The following is a 26,530-nucleotide window of genomic DNA, read 5'->3' on the forward strand; positions in this document are numbered from 1 at the left end:
CCGAATACTTACTCAGCCACAGAGCCCACTGATGAAAATAAACAGGTGATAAATATAAAGTAAGGGAAAATTAACATTCAGAAATGTGCGATATGTTTGATCCCCAGAACAAAACAGATTAACAATGAAAATCCAGACAGGGAGCTCGGTCCTGAAACTTTTACTCTCACACAAGTAGCCCCATTGACTTCAGTGGAGCTACTCAGATAAGTAAGGATGGCTAAGGTGAGCAAGTGTAGCAGGTGGGACCCATATGTTAAGTTTGCTGGACCTCACCTGATGTAAATTGATGTGTGAAGTCAATGGCGCTACACCAATTTATACCAGCTGAAGATCTATCTTCCTAGGTAAGTATGTCCTCAAACATCCAAACCACCCACTTACCCTACATTTTATTCATAATTTATTTCTTCTTTACAAATATTCTTGTTTTCTGCAAGAAAAAGCATCTCTTCCTTTAAATAAACATAAGCCAGTCTTGGGAAAGACTGAAGCGTTAATTGAAGGTCACTGGAATTTTTCTGATCATTACAAATCCATTGCGAACAGAGCAGCCATTGAAAAGTGACACTGATGAATGAGGAGGGCTGCTGGTTTCCTTGGAAAAGTTGGGTTGCTAGTAGTGAGAAATGTGTCATTTATTTTCCCAGGAGAATGTTACTTTTTTTCTCTCCCTCCCCCTCATCTCCAAATCCTTTCTAATTGTGTAAATATCCATGTTGCAAAAGTTAAGATGAAGACGACAGAGCAGGATGTAATTCCAGCAGGATCATTCCCCTTTCCAACAAGCAAGTAAATAGAATAATTAAAATTGGGCTTTAATAATAGCTCAGTGGTTTGAGCATTAGCCTACTATACCCAGGGTTGTGAGTTTAATCCTTGAGGGGGCCACTTAGAGATCTAGAGCAAAATCAGCTCTTGGTCCTGCTAGTGAAGGCAGGGGGCTGGACTCCATGACCTTTCAGGGTCCCTTCCAGTTCTAGGAGATTGGTATATAACATATTATCAACACACCAAAGCTTAAGGAAGCAATGGTAAATGTGTGGAAAAGATGCTGCATCTACATATTGGACTAGAGAACTTCATCTTGGTTGTATTCTTTTGGCTTATAGTTGTCCTTTTATTTCTGAGAGTGGAGAGTCTCTCCTTTCCTTACATGCATTACATAAACCCATGCAATGACCTTCCCTTATTTTATAGAAATCCATACTCACATACCCCAGTACTCTAAGATTGTAAGACAACAGTCGAAAAAAACTGCCTTAGCACTACTGTGAACTGTAATGTTTAAAGCCATTACTGTAGTGTTCTCATAAGGGTTTATATTTGCAGAGGAGCTGTGTAAAACTGTGACTAGACGGCAAAATTACTATGTCCTGCTAGACATCCTAGAACACTTATTCTCAAGGGCTGGTGCATGTATCAATACAGTTACCTTGGCCTTTTGCCATTGATTCTGGTTAAGCATTCCCCATCAGAATCTCCTCCCTACTTTAATGATAAATTCTGGGCCCACACTTTGGGCTGATCCCCTGTGCTCCCCTGCTGCCTGCCTGTCAATTACCTTTGCATGCCCTAATCTACAGCAGCTCTAGGCTACTCTTAATCCCAGCCTGGTGCACTCAAGGGTTTGGAGCAGCAGCAGGACCAGATTTAGGGGCAGGCGACCACCTGGGGTGCCAGCCTTGGGGTGCTGTAAAGTATTCAAAAGTTTAACAAATGGAGGTAGGCACTGAAGATGCTCCTTGCCTGCGGTGCCATTTGGCTTAGGGCTGGCCCTGAGGAGCAGGAGAAACCCAGGCTCAATGGTGGGTTAGATTAACTCCATTGAAGGGCCTGAGACTGCAGGTCTTTCTGATTCAGATAATCCCATTGAAGGCAGTGGGATTATTTGTAGGAGGGTGGATTCGTATGAGTAAAGTTTTCAGGACTGGGCCTTTAGAGAGTCATAGAGGTGGGAATAGGAAGAGATTTCCTGCTGCAGCAAAAGGGAGAGCAAGAAAGTTGCTGGAACAGCCAGGAGTCTGAGTCTGGTAAACTGGTACAGGTGACTAAAAATTTTAGGAATCACCAAGGAGTGTTTTGTACGCCAAATACTGGCCACCACTGTACAGATTATTCAGATCTACTCCAATGTAAGGGCTACATTTTCAAAAGCATCTCAAGCCTGTCTTTAATTTTGACTGACAGTCCCTCTAAATGCATACTTAGGTTGCAAGCTCTTTGGGGCAGAGACCATCTCTTTGTGTTTGTAAAGTGTCTAGCACAATGGGGTCTTGGTCCATGATTTAGGGTGCCTAGGTGCTACAGTAATACAAATAATGATGAGATCATGAATTGATAAATGGGCATTGTTATCTGTATGCGTATTTGCATGTATAAATTTCTCATTTGCATGGGTCACTGACAGTGCAAACCTATGCGCACAAAGTAAGCTCAGAACTGTACACAAAATAAGAGGTCTTGTTTAGACAATTTGAAGCATTTGTGTTAAATTGCACTTCTGTAAGATTACAACAATGCAAAGGGAATATATGCAGGTACAAATACATAATAGTGCATATTGGTGTGGTTGAATACTGACAAAAAAATTGTAATACTTCCAAGGATTGGAGCATTGTATAATTTTATTTTCATTCCATACATAAAAGTTCAGATTGTGTGGTTTCCTTAAAGCAGAGGGGATGTAATAGGTGTGCTTTATTGCCACCTGGGTTTGAAGATCATAAAGGATCAGTTGAATAAAGATACCTGACCTAGAATCAGTGCTTTGGTTATAATTCAATCAAACCCTTCATTGTTGAGCCTAGCAACAACTGCAGTCACAACGCTCAGACCGCAAGCTCCCCTGAGGCTGTGAGGCTGCTGTTCCTAACTTCACCACTAGGGGGCGATGAAACTGGGACTTTAGGAACAGTGGCTTTGGGGACAGGGATGTTGGCTGGTTTCAGCTGCACGTTTGTGGTGGATTTTTCTTCTGGCTCCTCTCTTTCAACCACTTTATTCTGCCGAGCCATTTCCTTGTTACTGTGCAAAGAGGGACTTGCCTACCTACTGGAGCCCAAATACACATTCATCATTCCGCAAAGTACCAGGTAGCGTTACATGGACATTTTGCCTCTTGGACCTGGCCCTTCCCCTGTGCAATGTTTATTTGAGTGAAACAGAAGCCTGATAGGCTCGGCTCCTTGGGATCAAACCGATTTTTCCACTCGGAGTTTGTACACGCAGGTGAAAATCTTTAAGATTCTGCTGAAGTGGAGTGGGGGGAGGTGTCCCATGGAAACACGTTGTGAGGAAAGAGCCACAGCTGCAGCACGTCCCCTTTGAGGGAAAGACCTTATGAAAGGAGCTTTGCAGACTTTCCCGGGGTGATACCCAGGGATTGCCTCTAGGTGGCGCGCTGACCGTCTCACTCCGTGTCCAGGGATGACTCCGGGGAGCACATTCAAATGCCTTGCACACAAGCCAGCGACTCCGAATAGTACAGAAGTACCGAGTTACCGCTCTTGACTTTGGGAAATAGATAGAAAAATCCCAGCCTCGGGGGTCTCAGGCTGGTGGGTGGGTTTTTTTTTAACTAAGGAAGAAAGTTTTAACTTCAAGCCATATGAAGTCACCCCCCTCCTGGCTAAAGACACATTAGCCTGCAAGCTGACTCCCCCGGGCAGATTTCCGGTGTGCAGCTGGGCAGAGGGGCGTGTGATATGGCCCGGATGAGCTGACCAGTGTACGGGGCCTGGAAATAACGTTTGCAACGTTGCTGTGGGGGAGTGAGGGTAGGGGGCCCCAAGCTATAGGAAAAGGGAGAGGGGGGATCCGCTCCGCTTGTGGGGGGAGGGGGAATGAGGCAGATGAATGGACAGTGTGTGATGTCTGCGTCTCCCATGGCACCTGCTGCAGCATGAGTCGGTTCCAACCCCCCGTGCATCCCCCCAGGACCAAAAAGAAACTGTTCACGTCTGCGGCCAGCGGGAGTTTACCGCGTCGCTCTAGGGGTTGCTCCTTCCAGCTCAGAATGAAGCTGCTCTCGATATGTTCAATAAGACAATTGGTTAGCGGCGGTGCCTCTTGCTAAGGCAAGCAGGTGCCAGGATCAGGCGAGCCGCGGGGAACCGCCAGGCTCGGCGCAAAGACCATTCGCCACCAGCGCTGGGGAACCGCAGAGGTGGTTTTCCTGCGTGCCTTGACTTTGATTGCTCGGTTATTTACGCAGCCCAGAGCCGTGTGCGCTACTGCTGAAGTCTCTGTCCCCCGAGTTGGGAAAAGAGTCTAGCAAAGATACAACCCCGTTCACACTGAGCTCCACTGACCTGCCTACCGAATACCGGTCGATTGAAAGCAACGGGGATTGTGGCCATCAGCTTAAAGGGGAGCTCGATCGGGCCTTTTACTTCTGTTCTTTGCTGCGATGACTGAATGAGAGGGACTGCTCCCAGGGAAGTCAGTGAAAGTTCAGGTGGCAGTTTGGTCTGCATAAAGACAAATCTCCTATGAAAGTAGACAGGGGCTAGGCTCCAGAAATATATATATATTCTAGGAGATTTGTGTGTATATATATATAAATATAAAATGAAAACCAGGTAAAATCTATATTAAATTGGATCTATGCATGATTGCACCACGTTTTACACTTTTAGACATTTAATTTTTCTATTTTCTCTAGCTAATATATTACTAGTTTGTATATCTTCCTTAATCTGTTGCCTACATTACTGTCACATTATGAGTACATGGTGTTAGGTAAGGTGCATTAAATCTTCCTTGATTTAAAAATAGTAGAATAGGGTTGGTTGGTTGGTTTTGCTAGGAGATAACGTGAAATGTCAATACATAATTGAGTAGTGATTAGGTGTGGAGACCAACAAATGAAAACAAAATTATTTAGTTACACTGCTTAAAAAATTAATCACATAACGTTGTTACGTTATATTAGCAAAATATCCTGATCGTCAAAAGCTATTTATCTTTCAATCTCCCCAACAGAGCACAGCCTGCAATGTGTATTATTATTTTATGGTTTTAATTACATGATGTCGGTTGAATACATTTTACACGTGGTATTTAAACAATTAAAGACAACGTTATTAAAAGTACTGGACTAAACTCTGCCAAACCTCTTAAGAGCACGTTAAAAATATTGGAACAGTGAACACCAGCTGTCTTTTAATTCACTGTTAACTTTTTAAAGAAAGCCAGTCGCACTGCAGTTCAACTTTGTTTTGTTCTGCGGCCTAATGGAAGTTTGGGGGATAAGGGGCTCAACCTGAATTCTGTCCTATGATCCCACTGTTTAAATCGAATTAGACGGTAATTTATAAAAACCCATTTGTATGTCTTTAATTTGAAGTAAGTCCTCCTATATCATTTTAGTCATTTACATGCAAATTACAGACCTCATCTTGCAGTCTGCTTCGGTAAAACTCCCTTTGACTTCTCTGAAGTGTGGCTCCAGGATCAGGCCCTGTGCATTGTGATAAGGAGTCAGTGTGCAGCACTTCACAGTCCCTCCGGAGTGGTGCGGGGTAGTGGTTTGCACTTAACAACAACAACAACAAAACTAGGTTACTTTAATTTCACCAGCCAAAAGCCTGGGAGTGACTCTCTCATAATAGACCTGCTGTCGGATATTGTGAGTATTTTGTGCCAAAATATAGAAGGTGAACTTCTAACATTCACAAACCGGGTGTAGTTGCAAGTCGCTCTGGCGTGAAACTAATGATCCATGAACACACACATTTCATAACGGGAAAGTAAAACTATCTAGCAACTCTGTGGCCTAGCAGTGAAATCAAAGTGTGTCTCAATATTTCCTAGAAAGGATCAGTGACCAAGAACTAACAGGCGACTGTAAAAAAAGGACCTTTGAATAAGACCAGCTAAAATGAAATGATTGGTTGTGGCTTTTCAGAGACCAGTTTGTCCCATGTGGTAAAATGCAGATAGGGATGAACTAGGGTCGATTCGATATCACCAGGGACACGGGCAGTTAGGCCCAATCCTGCACTGATGCCGGCCAAAGGAAGTTTTTGGAGGTCTCTAATCTCTGCAAAGGCAGCGGGGCCCGATCCTGCCTTGAATGAAGTCAAGGGGCGTTTCAGGAGCACGCCCCGCGCTGTGTAGATTGAATAACTTGCTATGATTAAATCTGCTTGACTTTTTTGGTAATGACCCGTAAGGCAGAGCAATGGCCAGCGTGGGTGCAGGCAGTGCTGGGCGCCCCGGAGGTGTGTCTGACACGTGCCAGGCTGGAGCGGGGGCTGGGCGGGAGGGAAGCGGGTGAATACCCTGGATGTGCTGATCGCCGCGGCTCTGTTTATAGGCTGAAGTTCCGAGCCGGCCATAAAGATAACAGGCGCCATAAAGTTACTAATCGGAGCCCCAGGCCGTGAAACGATAATTGCTCCTTTGGCCCAAGGGTACAGGTGACTCCAGCGCTGTTGTAAGACTCCAAATAAACGGTTGGGGGGGGGGGTTGTTTTAATGCTGAAATAGTTGACATGAAACGTGTACGCGCGTGTGCCAGTCACACCTGTCCAAACCGCCCCCCAGCCATGGGCATCCGCGCTCTGCGCTGGCACAGCTGGATCCCGACTGTCCCTTGCTGCTGGGCTTGGGCGGCCGGCTCCAGCAGCGAGGGCCAGTGACTTGGCGTCTTTGCTGGACGTGAACGCGGCTCGAAATCTTCCGTCCTCCCCCCGCGTTCAGGGCGGACTCCGCCCGGGCCCCATCCTGCTCCCCCCGAAGGCTTTAATGGTGGCAGGATCGAGGCCGTAGACGCCTGTTGGAGTCAGGGTAGATCTCACTGCAAGGAGTGCAGGGTGCAGCCTCCCAGCTGGGGGAGAAGCGCCCTGGGCTGGGGGGGGCTGTTTAAAGGGCCCGCAGTCCTTGCCCCAGTTGTGTGTGGGGGGATCTGACTCCTGAAGGGTTTACAGGCTACACTGGAAACCCCCTGGACGCTGGTTATGACCATGAGTGTGCGGCAAAGGGCTTTGCCCTCCAGCTCTGGCGGCTCAGCTAACCTGGGTTTTCCGGGCAGCAGGAGCCGAGCTGGTTTCTAGTGGGAGTTGGAAATGGTCCCTGGGCTCTTGTAGGAGGCTCGGCTGGATCTAGGACGTCCCGGGAGAGATTCTTCTTAGGGCAAGTGTCAGCCCTCCCAAAAGGGCACCACGAGCAGGAGCCAGGCAATGGGCAGCCCTCCTCTGTTGCTTGTCTCCGCTCCTGGGGGAGAGCAAAATCCCTCCGGACCCTCCCCAACCTACCCTGGGCACCGAAACGCTTCTGTGGACGGGCCCGCTGGCCTAGCCCCCCTGGCAAGCTCGCCTTGGCCCCCTGGCAAGCTCGCCTTGCTGCGTTGATTTTATTCTTTTCAGTGCTCCGAGGTGCCTTGTGTCTTGAGCCAGGTAAGTCAGTGCGGAGAAGAGAAGTTCCAGCTCTAGGCCTCATAACACTCACCCTTCAACCAAATTCAAAGGCCAAATGGCAAGACTGTCTCTTCTCCGTGGGTTGGGCTGTGGGCAGAGGTTTCCTTCCTGACCCGTCTAGTCAACGGATGCGTCCCCCACTCTGAGTCTTGTGCCGATTTGGAGTCAATCCCGACTCCTGTTAATCTTTCTCCCCCTCTCCTTGAAGGGAGAGAGCATACATGATTTTTTTTTCCTCGGTAGGATTGATATATATTCTCTCATCTTTTTTCTGACTGACTTACATTACTTGCAGCCTCACATCCTCTAAAAAACAGGCTCAGCTTTGATTTGTGCTAATTACACTGACGCTGTGATGTGGTTTAATTTCACTAGTGCTTGCAGCAGTTGAAAATTTCCTACAGACTTGGTGGGACTTTTTTTTTTCTGCATGATTGTAAACTTGATCTTCACCCTCAGGTTTATATTTCTAACGGGTCTAGTGGATGAAGGGTACTGACCCCGCCAGCTGAGGCTCATGAACCTGAGGGACTTCAACAGGGGCCTTTGCAACTGTAGTGTGAAATACCTAAATCTTGGAGAGAGGGGTATTTCTACAAAGGCAAAACCCCAAAGCTTTATTACATACACTGTTCCAAAGACCGGACTAGTAATGTAGCTTTCTTTTACCTTCTTAATTTTTTAACTCTACATTTTCCTCTATGAAGTTGTACCATTTTCCCAACTGAAGGCCGGAGGTAACAGTTTACATAGAGGTTTAATATTACAGCGACGGTATGTCTGTAATCTTTAGAGTCATGGTAAGTTAGAACACAATGCCAACATTCGCTTAGTGTACAAACTTTGGAGCCCAGTAATAAGTTTGTAAAATGCCAGATTAGGTTTAAATCTATATTAACATTTTTTTTAAATTGTAAGGAGTGAAAATAAAGCTGAAGATTTGATTTGTGATGGGGCACTTGCTCCCTCTTATTTCTCACTAACAAGCTTTGAGTAGGAGAAAATGTTTGCATCCCACTAGTGTGCTGGTCCCTTTGGGTGCTTATATATAAATTCCCATTTTAACACAGGTATTTGTTATACGTATCAGTTGTTTGTAGACATTATAAAGTATAATGTGTGTGGGGGGGGTGTTATCTTATCATACAGGGAGTTTCAAAAGTGTCTCGGTGGCTTAGGAAAACAACTATCATTGACTTTCAGTTAAACCTGTGGCTCTAAAGCCACTTTTGAAACTCCCACCCATAATGTGTGTGTATATATTTCTGATTTAGATTGACATAAGAGAACAAAATGGCACTCTGTTCACATCAATAATCCACCGCTATGGGTCACAATAGTAAGAATGGACCTAGTAGACCGTGGAAGGAAATGTTACGATTTATTGTGTCTATACGGATTATAGCAATGCTACAAACACTTTTCAGATTGTCTTTCGCTACCATTCAAAAATGCATCTAGAATGAACATGCGAAACTGCATTAGTTGTGCTAAATGCCTAACCTGAACATGTAAAAACATCCTGTGTTCAGGCTTCCACTCAGTCCTTAGGTAACTCACCAGCCGTCCCTTGGTAGGAGTGTAGCACCTGTGCTGGGTCCCGTTTCACACCGACCTCCGATCACTGTAATACCTCGTCACCAGAGGGCAGGTGACAAGGCGGAAGCGCTGATTACGAATGTCCTTGCTGTTCTCGATTTTCACTCACCGTCTGGACGTTACCTGAAGGGCTTTGTGTTAATTGCAGGGATTTACAGCCAGTTAATAAAACAAGAATAGTAACAGACATCATAAAAATGTTGGGCAAAACCATGCTGGCAGGATTTGCAGAAAGACTCAACAGCTCTTAATAGAGGCACCTAGCTCTGATTTTTTTTAAATGCATCTATGAATGCAGACTAAAAGTATATACATTTGTCAAGTATCCGTCTCTACTTTAGAATTGGTTGGGAGCCATAATACAGAGAGAGAGAGTGTCCCGGAAGACACTATAGATATATACATATTCGTCTTTCAGGAGCCCTCTAGTGCATTCTGACCACAACCCAAGACCCTTTAAAGAAAGTTTAGCAATTAATTCTTGGCATACGAGATTATAAAGCAAGGCTGCCTTTCGCCTCTCTTACGTGCATCTGCCTGGTCTCTCTTCCCCACCATACGTTCTCCAAAGAAACCTCAACTGCAGCGTGTCCAGCGTGTGAATATTTTTAAAGCCAAGTTTCGTCGCAACTCAGTTCTAGTGCGTTTCTCTTAAAAAATCGTGTGAGAGCGAGCAAAGGAGAGCGCGTTTTGCTTCCCAGTCACCAGATTCCCATGGAGTCTGCGTTAACGTCAGTTTCACCCTCTCCTACGTGCTTGTCTCACCGTCTAGTTTTGTTCAGACTTTATTTTCGTCCAAGCTGCATTACAGAGCGCTTGTCCACGCTGGGGGGGGGGGAGATCCTTTTTTTTGTCTTTTATTTCCCACTTCCTTCTGTTCAACAATCCGGATTTTCTCTCTCTCTCTCTCTCTCTCTCACTGTGTTTGGCTCAGATCTGGCCACAAATAGCTTATCTCTCTCTGTGTGTGCGTGATTTAAAGTGGCATAATTGAGAGCCGGGGCTGGAGCAGTGAATGATTCGCTGTGATAAATCAGCGTGGCTGTCTTCAGTACTGTACTTCCATTATTCATCTCAGTGCGTGTTGGTTTATACGATGGACGTAGACTGCGGCAAAAAAAAAAAAAAAAAAAAAGCACAACACCACCACGATGCAGCTGCTAACCTCTGCATCAACAGCAGCAGCGGCTAGTGAAGGACCGGGCACAGCATGGATTGATTATTCCCCACCCACCCCCTCCCCTGCAAGCTCAGTGCAGCGCAGCCATTCGAAATGAATTGACTGTAGAATAATCACTGGATGAATGTGGATTCGGTTCTCTACCTACGGCTCGTTTTGTATTTTGGGGTTTTTTTCTCGTGACCTTTCTCCCCCCTTCCTTTTTCTGTACCTTAAATGAAAATGGCTACCATTGACTTCATGAATAATTCGGAAGGCAGACTTGGCAGCTTATGAGACTATGATTTTTTTTAAACACCATTTATTTTTCCCTCCCTCTCCACCGATTCATGAGTGTACAAGCGGGGGGGGGATACAACGCTTGTTTTTTTTTTTGTTTGTGATCATTTTTGTTCTGGTTCTTTGTGCCTTTACTCGAGGAGTTAAAACCCTCCCTGCTGCGAAATCAATTGTCGAATAAAAATTGTGATCTGTACGGTGTTTAGCACCATGGTCAATGTCAGTTTTACGTTGCTGTTACTTCCAGCGATGCAGCTGTTAGAGCGGAGACTGCAGTCCTAGGGTTTACCTCCTGTGTGTGCAAATAAAAGCAAATGGTTCTGGATATTTACTTTTCTAAAGACTGAGGATTGACTAGCTAATAAAAGTATATGATTTGACTGGGGCGGTGGGACGGGGTAACAATGCATCATGTTCCGTTATGTATTGTTTGTGTCTAAATATTAAAGTGACATATATAGGGATTCTGGAAGACATAGGTCCTGGTGTATACAGGACAAACAAGAAAGTGGGGTGGAAATCTCGAAAATATTTTCCATTCATAAAAATGTCAGAATGTTTATACATGCCTTTATTTCTGTATCTGACTAAACAGCTAATATGGTATTGCCAGCTTCAAATGATAATTGCAATGTCGGTGAGACCTAATAATACAGCAGCACATACAATTTTAAACCACACCTCACTGTTTACTGTGAAATAACTTTCCCAAAGTTTATTTGTGGCATTAAGAGAGTTTAAGTGCAGAACAAATTGCAAATGAGAAGCTCTGTTTCTATACATACTGTGGATCGCTACTAGAGTTTCTACAAGTAGGGACAATCCAAATCTGAAGAGGATTAAAAACATACATCTGTAGGGAAATGCTTATTTCCTGCCAAGGGGGAAAAATCTGCAAGCAGAGCTTTTCCATGTTCTAAATGGAAAATTATATTATATTTGATTTATGCAAACTGGCTAAACTGCAATTGTAACAATACACCTGTTTCATAAAATGAGAACAGAACTTTAGAAACAGCTACATTTAAAAAAAGAGTTCACTGCATTTATATAGAATAACTGAGTCCCCTGTTGTGATCTGTGTGTGTATACAGGAGTAAAAACAGAACAAAAAAAATGAAGAAAACCAGGATTCATTAGTCCCTTTATAATCACATTTCGGTGTGTTTGTATTGGTTTCAGAGTACCTTTTCATATTCTCTGTATGTATAAATATCTTCTTTCTGTGTGTTCCATTCTATGCATCCGAAGACGTGGGCTGTAGCCCACAAAAGCTTATGCTCAAATAAATTTGTTAGTCTCTAAGGTGCCACAAGTACTCCTATTCTTTTTGTGTTTGTATTGTGTCTAGTTGCTAATAGTATTAGCACTGCAATTGTCCCAACTTGATATGGAAGTTAACACCCCTTTAAGATGAATAGAAGAAATTCTCTCCTTTTCTAGTGCTACTTTAGTCTGTTTCCAGAAGGTAAGTAGGTCATTGATTACAACAGCTCTACAACCACAAACTTACTTTTTTTTAGAAGAAATCTTATATTCTGCAAAATAAAGCAACCGGTGCAGAAAGATCCTACCTGACCCCATGTTGCCCATAACCAGGGATCTAGATTGACAATACTTATAATGCAGAAGGTCTCAGCATTACAGTAATGAAGACTTGAAAAATGTTCTGATGCTGAAGCTAATGCATTTATTAGATGTTATACAAAACCCCCTTAGACTTTCTGAACAGTGGAGCAGGAGGCAAAAAAAACCAACCTTGATTGTATAATTTACTTGTTTAGAAAACCTAGAAAAAGCTTCAACTCGAGCACATGCTGACAGAAGCACTATGTGCACAAAAAGCAACAAGTAAACATTTGAATTTAATAATCAAAACTGAAGATTAGTATTAAAATTTTAATCACTAGTGCTTCCTTGGTTAAAATGTTTAAAAATAAAAAGTGGATTTTGTAAAACTCAATACATAGAAAAGTTTCTGTCTTCCTAGAGTGAATTCTACAACTTGCGTATAATATTTTCACATTTAGGGGAGATTTAATTTGGGCTTGTAGGAGTATTTTTATAACGTAGAAAAATACAGATAAATATTGACAAAAGTTTTGTGCTCATATATTTTTAAGTTCTCTTAAGTTCTCATCTTAGGAAAGTGATCAGCTTTCTTACCCCTTATTTGGACACTTACCTCATATGACGGATTACACTATTTTGATAAATAAAGGCCTCATACATTCTCTAGTTCTTGGAGTGATTTGCAGACAGACATCATTCAACATACACAGTATCAGAAGCTTTCATACTGAAAGGTCAGATGTTAGCATACCGAGATTCTTCATGCCCAATCACTGTCCCCATGCACAAAGTTAGGAGAGATTTTGCCTGAAAAGTAGGATGCTTGTATTTTACCGACTTATTTCTAATAAAGAAAAATACAAGGAACAAACATGGTACTTAAACAGATCACTGATTATTGCAGTTTGAGAAATATTATATGTCTCGTCTTAATTTTAAACTTCATTGCTCACAGAGAAAAAAAGTTCAACATGGAATAGAGGAAAGCATTCTAAGTGTGGTATAAATAAAAGTTGTGAGGAGTCTTTCATTATACTGCCCCATTTTCTCTTAGTCATAACTTTTCTATAAAGTATAGTGCAGCTGCTGAGTGTTAATCTTATTCTATTAAATTCAATTAACATCTTTCAAGCTATATTTTCACCTCAACTATTAAATTTCAGATTCAGTGTGTAGTAAGTCAACACAAGACAAATCACTGTATTTCAATGGGCTGTTTTCATGTGGTAGCAAAATAGTACCAAAAGTAAACAAACTGATGAAGTTTGGGAAGTATATTGTCATAAACACAAAAATGTGCATGTACCAAAATATATAGTAGGTATCTCGTAACAGTATTTTCATAATTTGACTGATCCTACACTCCTTACTCAAGCAAAATGTCTACTAAAGAGTGCAGGATTAGGTCCAAAATTATGTGACATATTATTTATGCTGAACTGTGATTTGGAAAGAAAGCTGCATCAGGTCTGAAGACTGTAATCACTCAGTACCACTGCAGAGTCATTTATTGCCCTTGAGAAAGGTGTCTGTCGGTTTCAGATAAAGAGGAGAGTGTTGAATAACACAATGTGACTGTATAAAAAAAGTTTCTGTATATTACTTGACACGTGTGTTCTTCCATGTTCGTGGCCTAGTAGTTTAACAAACATACTGATGGTTTGCACCAAACCGGTGCAGGGACTGTCTTTTTAGTAGGCATTTGTACAGTGCCTAACACGTGGTTCTGAGCTCTGACTAGGTGCTATTGCAATACAAATAAAATAATAATAATTTTCTGTCAATAACGCATCTTTAACTTATTAAATCAAAACTATTTTCACTATGAACTTTGTAGGTTGTAGTTTTCAAAGTGAATCCTGTTTTCAAAGTACTATTTAAACTGAAAATCTATTTATTAAATTGTAAGAAACTACAATCAAATGAGGAAAGAAAATAATGATTATTCTGGATCTCTGTCTCTGATTTCTGTTTTATTCCTTTCATTAGTTTGAACCCATCTGATTGTAGGTTGCTATTTCTGTATAACTTGTAATAGATAAAAGTACAAACTCATTTGGAAAATTCTGCAGAATTTTTCAGTGATCAGCTAGAACCAGGAGCAAAATGGACTTTCCCCCCAATATGCTGGAGAACAAAGACTGGATTAGTGAAATTGTGAAATGGAAAGCTTTAGTATGGCAGAAGGGATCAATGGTTAGAACACCAGCCTAGGCCTTCTGAGACCTGTGTTCAAATTCCCTGCTCTACTACAGACTTCTCTCTGACTTTGGACAAGTCACTTAACTTCAGGGGGCTGTAGGAGTCTAAAATACCTTTGAGGATCTTAGTTTTAGTTCCCCATCTATAAAATTGAGATAATAGCACTTCCCCACCTTCCAGAGTTGTGGTGAGGATGAAGACATTAAAGATTATGCAGTACTAGGATGATGGCGCCATGTAAGTATTCAAGACAGATAGAAAGCTGCATATATGAACATTTATTATTCACAGGAATTAAGTAATTTTAAATTAGTATTTTGGCATCAGATTTCCATCAAACCTATGTGTGTGTTCATTTAATCTAAAACAGTTGAGCCCATCAGTTTACTGTCTCTGCAGGCTTATTTTACTGTTTAAGGGTTCTATGCCACTTTCATAATTTTTTTTTGATAATTTATATTATAGCAGTGTCTAGATCCTCAGATTGGGGATCAGGGCCTATGGTGCCCCACTTTGCTCACAGACTGTAATCTTATTTTCAGGCTCTTCTAAAAGAATAGAAATGAACACACTAAGAAAGTATCATAGTAGATGGGTATTGTCAGCCTTTTTTGAAGTATCTTTTGCGCAATAAATGATAGAACTGGGGGAAGGGGTAATGCCAACCCAGTCAATATCTATCAACTTCCCCCCACCACACACAATCTTTTTATTGGAATAAGAAATGCCTTATGAAACACATCAAATTATGGACTGTAGAGTAAGTGCTGAGGATTTAGCTCTATATAGTGCATGTAAGTCTCTTGGCCCTGGTCTACACACACCCCCTAATTCGAACTAGGGTACGCGAATTCAGCTACGTGAATAACGTAGCTGAATTCGAACTACCCTAGTTCGAAAACTTACCCGTCCAGACAGCGGGGAAGCGAAGTCCGCGGCTCGCAGGTCGACTCTGGCAACTCCTCCTGACGCGGTGGAGTACCGGAGTTCGACCTAGCGCTTCCGGAGTTCGAACTATCGCGTCTAGATCAGACGCGATAGTTCGAACTCCCCGCGTCGGACTGCAAGGTAAGTGTAGACCAGCCCTCGGGCCTGGGCTACACTAGCGGGGCGGTTCGAACTAAGATACGCAACTTCAGTTACGTGAATAGCGTAGCTGAAGTTGCGTATCTTAGTTCGACTTACCCAGCCGTCCTCACGGCGGCGAGTTGACTGCCACGGCTCCCCCGTCGACTCCGCTTACTCCTCCTGTTGAGGTGGAGTACGGGCATCGATTCACGGATCGATTTATCCCATCCAGACGAGATGCGATAAATTGATCCCTGATACATCAAACACTACCCGCCGATCTGCTTAAGCCAATTGGAGGCTTTCTATTGACTTTAGTGGGCTTGCAAATGGGCCCTGAAGTCCTGACTCTGAGAGGAGCTGACCGCCCTCAGTTCCCATTGACTTTGGAGTGAATTGGAGTCAATAGTGTCCAGGGCTTCTCAGATGGTGGTCAGCACCTAGGAAGGTTGGGGTCCATGGCAGTTGAGCATGCTCAGAACCTTGACGAAGGTAGTCAGCACTTTGGAGGATTAGGCCTCTAATGATCACAGTTTTATGTTAATATTGCTATTCTGTATAAAGAACTAATTGTTTTCTAAATTCTTCCTTATGTGACCCACCTCCTTTCCAAAAACCCAACACAGTCTACCTCTAATGTCATTATTGCACACCTGCCCATCTACAGATGTTCCAACAGTCCCGGTTTTGGGGGGGGGATAGTCTCATAGAGTCATAGCAAGGGTTTGGCCCATGCTTCCTCCATCTCCTTTGGGGCAGTCAGGCCAAACTTGAGTGGCACTGCATCCTTCCTTAGCCGCTTGAAATGTATCGAGAGTATTCTTTGATAACTCTTGATAACATAGCAGACAATCCTTTGCCATGTTTCTTTTAACAACACTCTCTTAATTTAATCTGCAGACAATATTTAACCATTTGACGATTTGCTAATAGAAACCATCTAAAAAAAGCCTCTCACTAAATAACAGAAGTTTATGCTAACCAGTAGCTACCATCTTTATTTACCAATTTTAGTTAACACTATAGTCTGGTAGATCTTTAAAGTTCTAATCTCATCCACTTAATAGTATTAAATATTTGGGGGTAACCATGATACCCCAGCAGTCCTTATTCAGCTAAAGGGCCACACTGTACTATTAAAATAATTATAAAGTTCCAGAAATTATCAAGTTGGGTTTTTTTTATGTTGCAATATCAAGAGATCTCAAGCTTCCAATACATGATGCAATGCTTTTGCTGTCTGCTGTTAATCACACAAGCCTCCATCATCAAGGATGGTTGGGGGTTAGGCCAGATGACCTTTGCGGTCCCTTTTAACCCTGTGGTTCTATGATTCAGAGCTACACACAATTGACTGGTGGCTTTCTGTTTCTCGTGCCCTCTTTGGAGATTTATTTTAAATTAAGTTTAGCAGATTGTATTTTAGGAGTTGTAGATATCAGGGTTATCATGCAAAAATGTCCAAAGCTAGTTAATAGACACAACATCTTGCAAGGATGACACCAGGACTATTTTTGGGGTGCTGCAGAAGTTGAATACTTTGCAGCTAGGCATTCGATGACTGTAATGATAACCCACCCCCACCTTCAGGTTTTCCAATAGTTCGGCGGGCAGGCACAGTTCGAATTAGAATAGGGTGACAAGACAGCAAGTGTGAAAAATCGGGATAGGCGTGGGGGTAATAGGAGCTTATATAAGAAAAAAACCTAAAAATCGGGACTGTCCCTATAAAATCGGGACATCTGGTCACCCTAATTAGAACCATGCAGGATCCTTTTGTTTTGTTGCATTTGATTTCTGAACTCAGCAGATTTAATACATTTCAGAGGAACTTTCCCCCACCCAGTGCAAATGGCTCTGCCGACCTCCCGGCCAGTCTCCTTGAACTAATTCTGTAACTTGCAAATAGCGGTAGGGTTTGTTTGCTTTTAAAATGAGAGGCTCAGTTGCAAGGCGGACAGCATGCAGCAAACCATCTCCTTAGACCCCATCCCAACGTCCGCCTGCAGAAAAGACTTGCATTGCGTACAGATATACCCTACTCCTCTTCCTCCCGCCTGCCGCTGCTGGGCTGCGGCCTACTGTAGGTGGACCTCTGTCCCGGCCCCGGCCGCAGCTCGAGCTGAATCCTGGAGCTCGCGTTGATGGGAGATCCAGGAGCTGCCATTGGCCAAGGGTGGGCCCCGTGCGTACATCAGCCTCCTCCTTGTGCGTCCGTGGTTCCTATGCAAATTGCAGCGAATGCGGAAATAAACACGGGGAGGGGCGGGGGGAGAGAGAGAGAGAGAGAGAGACTGCCGAATCGATCGCAACTTCTGCAAAGTCTAACACAAGCCAAAGCACACAAGGCAAAGCCAGGGAGAGAGAGAGAGACTCTGAGAACCCAGCCAGCCCGGCTTGGATGGCTTTCAAAAAAAGAGGAGAGAGAGTGTGAGAGAGAGATTGCATTGCAAATCCTTCTGATCTGGGAGTAAAGTTTTTTTTTTTAAAGAAAGAAACCTAACCAGCAGCCTGCAATTGGCTACAGCTTTTATTCTCTTCCGGGTTTTCAACGGTTCCAAGTTTATTTTAGATATATATATATATATGTATGTATATATAAAAGCCAAACAATTGAACAAAAAAAGTGTCAACCTATGAAGCCAATCGTCTCAGCCTTGTAAAGTTTCTCACGTACTCTTTATACATTGCAATGGTACGTGGTGCATCTTAAACTTTCTATTTCCATGTTTTTATAAACAAAGATACTGTATGTAACGTGATACTTAATAGCTATTCTGTTGCCGATACATTCGATGTCAGTGATTTGCTACAAAAATAATGTGTAGCTGAATGTATTTCTGTGTTATGTGTGCAGGAGATAGCAGCTGTGTGGTTGGGTTTTGTTTTGTGTGTGTATATATATGCACTAGAGTTTCCTTCTTTTTTTTTTTTTTCCAGGGATTTCAGAAAACCGCTGAGCTTGACAGATTTTTTCCCCTCCTAGCGCTTGCTCGGTTCCAAAAAGAAAAAAAAATGTACGTGCTCGGGTCTGTAAAAAGACGTCTGGCATCGGCAGCCAACCCAGCACAAAAGGAAGTGTCTAGACTTTGCGTGTAATTGACACACGCCTTCTCTAATCAATGTTGCAAAGCTCCATGATGGACTAGAGGGCTGTCCAATGAGCGAGCAGCGTGGCTGTCGCAACGTTCGAATATCCCAAATGGGTGGGAAGCTGAGAGTGGGTTGGCCTTCTCCCCCCTCAAAGTTCTTTGAGCTCAGCAGGGGCCAGTGTAGTTTCAAGCTGTCAAACCTGCTGCAAACTTCCGGATTTAGCAAAGCGCGCGCGCGCACACACGTTTCTGCTAGTTTAGCAAAATGCTGAGTTAGGGTAATTTTAAAACAAATTGTGTGTGCTTTGCTCTGCCTTTTGCACGTGAAAATAGATTAAAGGAATGCCAGGGTGATTAGGCCACCCCTCCCCCTTCCCGTTGGCATTTTTGTGAAAGAAAAAGCTGTCAGTATTTCTCATGGGAAGTCGAGAAGGGCCCCCCTCAGATGCGTTGTGTGTTACTTTGTCACTGTGTACAATGGACATGAGGTGATTACACTAGCATGTTTAGCTGACTGCAGATGTCTTTGCACATTAACTGTTCAACGGGGCCAAAAATGTAGGAAGATTTAGAAAGTGTTTTGCAAGAGTAGCCGTGCGCCTTCCCCTCGCGTGTTAATCCTTTGTATGGTTGTTTATGGTTTTCTTAACCCATTAGTTACTGAATGGTGAATAGTGTGTACTGAGGTGCAGGAGGTCTGTGTTGGATTTGTTCACAGGCGACTGGCAGATGTTTTATAAAGTTGGGGTGTGTTCGCGCGCGTGGGTGTGGAGTGGGGGGAGACGGAGCTAAAGCTACCATCAGGGATGTAAGTAACCCGAGACTGATGAATCTGTACGTTTCTTCCTGTTACTAGTCTTCCCTGTGCAGAAGGTGCGAGTGTAGGAGATCAGTAACACACTAACTTGGAGTCAGGCCCGTAGTCCCTTGGATATAAGTCCCTGACAGAAGCCCAGTGGAAATCTATTCCAACAGCTTGTCTTGGAGACAGTAGCTGGCAGGCGCTGATTTAAAATATCCGACTCCTCTTTCCCTTGAGCGATGTGGGTACTTTGAAAGTTAACTAGAAATAGGATGGGTTCTTTTAGCTCTTTGGAAATACCTCCCCGGGAGTTGACCCCTAAGTCTTCCCGGGTGCTACTTAAGGCAGATTTTGGAGTCACAAACTTCATACATTGCACTTAGTTGTGTACAGACTGTCTTTCAAGGGTCCGTAATCGTGAGTTACTAGCCAGTGTTTTATTCCCAGAAAGCGGCTCATAGTAACCAAAGTGCAACAAAGTTGGGAAGAAAGAAAGAAAAAGAAAAAAAGGGAAAAAGAAACAAACCCTTGAGGTAACTGGCAAATAAATTGTTGCTTTAACAAGTACAGAAAGTGTATAAAGGAGGGGGTAGGGGGCGAGTGTGGATGCTCACTATTAGCCGAGTTCTGACTCCCGTGCGCATTGGGCGCTCAGGTCTCAATCATACTAATACGGCCTCACTATTAAGTACCTCCGAAATAAAAGAGAGTTCAGATGTACGTATAAGTGAACTCTCATTGACGTAATTTATATATCTAAGAGGATTTCACTAACGCTGGCAAGGTAAAGTTTCTGCAAATAAAACATTGTAAATGCAATGCCGGGCAAAGTGCCAGAGAGAATATGGATAGCAGGGATCATGGCAGAAGTCTCTCTCTCTCTCTCTCTCAACAGACATCCCATCGCAAGGCAGCCTATAGCACTTTCAAAATAAATGACCGAAGTCCCCATTTCCAACGTCTCCTTCCTAGCGGCTGATCTCCGGGTTTGCTTTAGTGCCTCGCTTATTTTGTTATGATTAAGGAATTTGCTTTAACTATGCTTCCCCGCCCCCACTCCTGCGTGCCTTTCCATAGCTTTATATGCCACCCGACGGTGATTTCTCTCGGGAACCCCCACCCCCACTTCCCCCAGTTGCTTTGTTTGAACGTTCCGCTTGGAACTTTCACTGGGCGAAAGGAGGTTCTGAGCCAGTTGGGACCAGCGTTGTGCAAAGCTCCCCTCTCTCCTACCTCTTCTGTAGGCTCATGATCCTAGAGTTTAAGCGTGCACGGTGTGTGCTGGATTCGAGAAAGCGGATGTGAAGGGGTTTGGTGCTGAACTTGGATGCAGCCTCTGCCTAGAGGGCGCAAACAATCGTCCCACGTCCAAAAGTCTTACGAAGGGCGCCAAAAGTTACTTAAGATAATATTGCTAACCACAAAAAGCTGGAAATCGTGGAGCAGGGCTGCCTGCTGCACCGAAAGGACTGCTAGGGGGCCGATCCCGTATTCCGCGCGCACCTAGGATGCCCGTGGAGTTCATGGAACTTCACGTTAGCTTGTATTTGGGTCGGCAGGATCGGGGCCCAGAATGGAAACTACCTCCAGTGACTCACTTTATTTTTATGTTTTTTAATAATTAGATCTTACTGTGTATCACTAAAAAGTATCCTCTTTTGTATCGCAGGGCTCTAAATAGAGGCAAATGTAAACATTATAGCAACAAAAGAAAGTTGTTATAAGTTATAGAAGACTTTTTTTCTCTTTTTCTTTTTAAGGCATGCTTTGGTCAATATCTGCTCTCTGTGCCTCAGGTACATGTCTTGCTGTCAGCCAGAAACTTCTATCGAGGAAACTTGGAGAGCAAGGAAGTGATATATAGCAGCAAATATTTAGCTGAAAGTGTTTCTTGTCATTATTTGACTAACAGATACAGACCACTTTTTTATCAAAGGAAAGCACTGAGTGAAAACAGCTCATTTTTTCAGTTAGTTCAGGACATTTCAAGTTAAAGAAAAGCTTGTAGAGAACTTCCATCAAACATTGCCCTGGTAAATACCAAGAATCTCTTTTCAGTCAGCAAATTTAGTGACGTACTAGCGAGGGAACAGAAATGAAAAAGTCTCCAGTTGGAGAGAGAGGATTTTTTGTTACTTTTCTTACACCAGGTTTTCTGACAGAGCCTTTTCTTTGAACAGCAATGGGCACAGGGATTAACACTCCTGAACTTGTTGTGAAAAGGCTTTACAGTTTGAAATACAGTACCTACATCTCCCATCCACATGAGAAGCTTTGCACGCTGCATGCGGTGTGTCTTGTGGCGTCTCCTTTCCTTGGGGGGTGCTGGTGGTGTTATGAATGGTTGTGGATATGTAAGTGGCTGCAGGCTGCATGCAGCTCATTGGGAAGAGGAAGAGGAGGGAGTACTCCATCCAGGAGATATATTGATGTTAGACCGGAGAGAAAATATAAGACTCAATAAAAGAGAAAAGCTAGCTGACTGGAACCTTTCCAAACCCAAAAACCAAACCCTTCCTTGTGCCAAAACAGTACGTTATAGCCGAAATAAGTGGCTAGAGGCTCGGTTCTTTTTGAAGTGCGTTACTTCTGCTTGGGGAGCGGGAGAGCAGGGTAAATGCAGAGCACAGGTTGTGCATTTTTAGTAAAATAGGCATCCCTTACCATCCAGTGATTTATTTAAAATGACAATCACATGCCAAGTATTAGAGATATTTGAAAGTTTTGAACAAATTTATTCCTCCCCCCAAGGGACTTAACTTTAAAAGACATTCCAGTTGGTAAAATATTTATGGTCCTGTATTAAGGTGTGTAGATCTTAAAAAAAAAACCCCACCACCACCCAAAACCTAGTGGACTGTACCCACTCCAGGGTTATAATTCCTTAGTCTCAACAGTGCAGGGAAAAAAACTAATCTGTGAAAATTCCACGTGTAAAAAAAAAAACTTCAAGACCTCCGCTAATGAACACGATGCCTGCAAAAAAAAAAAAGTTTAGAGTTTACAATGCGTAATTAAATAGATCCCACTCTTCAGAGGAGCGTGCAGCGAGCAGCCGCCCCCCAAATGTTCCCAGACTTTTGCATCTGTGGAGCTACAGACGCAATCTAGAGGCTCTACAATCGGTAGCCTGTATCGGTGAAGTTCCTTAGGCGATGCACGGAGCAAGGGAGGCGGTGGGGGTGAGGGGCTAGCACTGTGGAAAAGTAGTTTTGTTTGCTGAAGCACATCCTGTAGCAGCCTATAGCCGCCCGTGAGTCCTGCTCCTGACTGCGTTACCCAGTAATGCACTGAGAGCGGGGATCGGGGATAGGGAGGGCTGGCCGAGCACAGCACTGCAGCCCCTCTCCCCTCCCCTCCCTCCCCCGGGCAAGGCAGCGAGCGAGCTGCGGCTGCTCTTGGTGCGGTGCAGAGCGGAGCAGGAGCAGGAGCAGGAGGCGCGCGGGCAGGTTCCCGGGGAGCCTGGAAGCTGGGGGCGGGTGGGAAGTGTGTGCTATGCCTTTAACGCCTGGCTACAGTAGACATGTATAGTGTGTAGTGTAGGGAAAGTCTAGGCGGGGTTAAAGTTCAGCTCATGGAGCTGCTCAGCGCTCGCTGCAGTTTAGCAGAGTTGGAAATGTGAAAGCAAGAAGCAGGCTAGGTTCTCCCCCCCCTCTTTCTCTCTCCCTCTCTCTCTCTCTTTTCCTCTCTCTCTCCCTTTCTCTCTCTCTCTCTCTCACTCTCTCTCTCACACACACACACCTCCAAACCACAAAACCCCCCACAGCAGTCATGTATTCTCCTCTCTGTCTCACCCAGGTAAGCAGCTGTTTGGATGCATTTGGGGCTGGTTTTGCTGGGTGGTGTGTGTGTATGCGTTGGGGGGGGGAGTACGGGGGGAGAAATACAGCTTTAAGAAAGTAACTTTGTTTCCATTAGGTTGCATTCCTCTTCTTGCACGGCCATTTGTGTAGGCACATGGCTAATGGCGCCTACTTATTAATGGTTTAATTAATATTGGTGGTGGGGGTTTTCTGCTCCTATGCAGTTTTGGGGGGGACGACCTGCACGTGTTTAGCAGGGTTGCAGCCCATGACATGCTTGGTCATCTGCAATCAATACTCACTGTTTGTGCTTCCGATGCGAGTAATGCATGAAAACATAGATGTGCTTAGGGTTATTTTTTTAATGTAGCATTAAAAGCTGCTGCATTTTCTATTTTAAGACGTAAGGTATTGCATAGTCTGCATTGATTTCCCTCCCTAAAGTCCACACTTTTTGTTTGTAAGGGTATGGTTCGTAGATGCGGTTAAGGTTTGCCTATGAGTCTCTCTGTACATTACCCATGCCTGGACCTAGCTATATATATATTGCACCTACGCATAGATCTGCAGCTATCTACATTGCCCTGATCTATAGCCCAACATATATAAAATACACATTGCACCCATGCAGAGTCGTATAGCTGCACGCACTGGATAGATCTACAGCTGTACATACATTGTACTCTCGTGCACAGATCTATATCTCTGTAAGTACACTGCAGCCGTGCAGAGATCTGCAGCTCTATACGTTGCACCCCATGCACAGATCTGTAGATGCAGCCTCTGATGGTCAAGAACGTCTAGCTCTGTCTTGCTCCCTGGAAATGTACCGCTTTGACGCGCGTTGTCACTTTCCCGGGTGTCACATTTGCCTGGATGTTTGGGGAGTGGGGGAAGTTTGGATTGCAAGTTCAGTCCGTGTTTTTCACAAAGTTGCTCGAGCCCTTAGGGCAGCAAAGTTGCCTCTCTGTTATTTTTTTAACATTATTATTTCAAATGCCTTTTCCCCTCTACATACTCCCTCCCTCCCCATTGCATTACCCTGGATCTGTGGAGTTTAAGCTTGTGTGCAGACGCCCAGCCCTCCATTCCGGACGGTCTCTTCCTTTCACAGCTGCTGCTCTAGCTCCTGCTGCTCCAGCTACACTTAACTGCTTAAGGACTTTGGGCAACTTTTCTTCCCAGCCTCCTCTCCCTCCCTGTATACCTCCTCAGGCAAAGGATTGCGCTTTTGCTGCTTCAGATCCGGTGCTGGCATTTTTCATATTTATTTTCACTATTAAAAGGCATAAAGCTGAACTGAGATGTGATTTTTCTTCTCTCCAAAGCTTCCCCTCCCCTCCATATAGCTCTGTAATCCTGTCTGGGATTTAGATGTCTTCTAGTCTGACTATTATTCATAAGGATGATAGTTTCTATTTAGTTCCAATTAAGTACCTTCTTCCGTCCCTTTTAATCCAGGTTATTGCAGACATTAAATTGTACACCTTCAATTAGCAGGAGATAATCGTTTGAACTAGGAAATACTTTGTGGCGGACTCACACCAGAGATTATTTCCTCCTATATGAGAGCATTATTCCTATAATTTTATGTTTATATATGTATATATATATATATATATAGAGAGAGAGAGAGAGAGAGAGTCATTGCTGGAGAATAACTGACTCTAATAATGGGAATGGATAGCTTTTAGAAGTAGCCTGAATAGCTTTAAAAGTTTTATTTTTTTTCCTTCCATAAATCAATGAATTTGTGGTTATAGTATCCAAAGTGACTACAGGTTGGAACTTCACTATGGTAGTAATCTTACAGTTTATTATAGGCAGAAGGTAGATATAGTGAATGGGCTTGTGAGCTGCAGTGAAATGCAGGGGTGGGAGGGGGGTGTTTCAAACGCTGTACCTTTCTGGTCAAATTTCTGCTAGTTTATTAATGCAACTGGAAATACCTACTGTCTGTTGTTTCATGTTCTGGATGATTGGTAATAACATAACTTTCAGAGAAGCAGCCATATACTATTATCCTTTCAAACTGCACACATGTAATCCTGTTTTAGTAGGCCCAGTGGGACGTTAAGAAGAAGACTTAAGACAAATTTGGGATATTTTAAAATGCTGAATACTGTATCATTCTGTTCCAGAATTCTTGTATTCTTGTTGCACATTTGGAAAAGTAGTTTAGGGATTCAAAAGCCCTCTTTTAAAACTCCACATTGAGAGTGGAACAGTTATGTGGTTCTGTCATTTTACGTAGAAAACATACGCAAAATCATTAATAAGGGCGTAAGTAGTTTTATATATTTCATGTCAGAGTTAACGTAAGCCTTTTATTTATACAAGTTTTGAAATAAATGCTTTTTAAAGTTTTGGTGAAACATTAGAGTTTTAGAGGTTGAAAACGTTAGAAAGTGGATTTTTAAAAAATGGTCATAAAGCACATTAGTCCAAGAAACGCAACTGAAATGACATGACTATATGTACCTGACAGAGATTTGAATCATCTATAAGGAAAATATACACAGTATTTGTTTCACTTCCCTGCTGCATATCCAGAAAATATTTTGGGCACACATGTACCTCTCTTTATAGATTTATGGCCAAACATTTCTAGGAACATGGGTTTTAGAGATTTTACCCTTGCTATATCTGACTTATCTTCAAACACAGCCACACAAATATGTTGTGTAAAACAATTACTCTAAAGCATTACATTATTTTTTTAACTCTGATCTGGATTGTAAGGGGTTTTTTTGTCAGTAAATTTTACAGTTTTTTTTTAAGAATATGTGAGCATTTTTATATACATATAGTTCTAAGGCCCACCTTTTAGATGCAGAATGCGCTTTGAAGCACTATATTGACAAACTGAGAAACTTTTATGATAAAGCTTACTGTTTATCACTGTCTTTTAAAAAAAAATGTATTAAACACATTAGTGGTGCCTTTTATTTTTTAGAGTAATCTTTAATTGTTAAAGGAGATAACAGTGCCTTTAAACTAAACTTTTGAAATATTTTTTAACTTAACCTGAGAAAAGGTAAACATAATCTTATTTTCTTTAAATTTTTATATTTTGCCGTGATCATGTGATCAGACCTGCACATGTATGAATACTCGCTCTTGCATTGCTACATTTCAGAAAGTTGTTTGGTATTATAACACTGAAACAAATAACTTTATTATGTAGAATAAAAAATCAAATTTGGTTGGATTAGTAGTTGATTCCTTTATCCCTGCTCATATTTTGCTAATACCATGTCACTGAGATTTAGGTAGGTTGATTTTACAGGGGAATATGTTTATGAAGACAGTTCGAAATGCTGGATGAGATAGTCTGTCAAGTCTTCTGTTCTTGAATTAACCTTTTTGTTTAGGACCTCATTTTGAAAAATCACATTAGACTGTTTATGTGATTATGTTATGTGTATATATATATATGGTGTAGCAATGTAGCAGTTTAATACAGACTAATTACTTCTTAAAATTATATCCTGGTCTTTAGGCCATAT

General features: G+C 42.9%; 1 protein-coding gene across 7 annotated transcripts in view; it reads left to right on the top strand.

Moving 5' to 3' along the window:
- NFIA (nuclear factor I A) overlaps positions 1-26,530 on the top strand; it is a 437,679-nt gene that overhangs the window by 123,249 nt on the left and 287,900 nt on the right. For 4 of the 7 annotated variants that reach the window (XM_045028577.1, XM_045028581.1, XM_045028579.1 and 1 more), the window contains exon 1: positions 22,707-23,016. The exons of 1 other annotated variant lie outside the window; for it this stretch is intronic. In XM_045028577.1, the coding sequence (XP_044884512.1) occupies positions 22,990-23,016 (27 nt within the window). In that variant the 5' untranslated portion in view covers positions 22,707-22,989. Of the gene's footprint in view, positions 1-17,825; positions 18,020-18,879; positions 18,905-22,706; positions 23,017-26,530 lie in introns of those variants that run through there. 2 more of the 7 variants (XM_045028578.1, XM_045028580.1) reach the window with 2 other exon arrangements.

Source organism: Mauremys mutica, chromosome 8, assembly GCF_020497125.1.
Source record: "Mauremys mutica isolate MM-2020 ecotype Southern chromosome 8, ASM2049712v1, whole genome shotgun sequence".
NCBI classification, from domain to species: Eukaryota; Metazoa; Chordata; order Testudines; family Geoemydidae; genus Mauremys; species Mauremys mutica.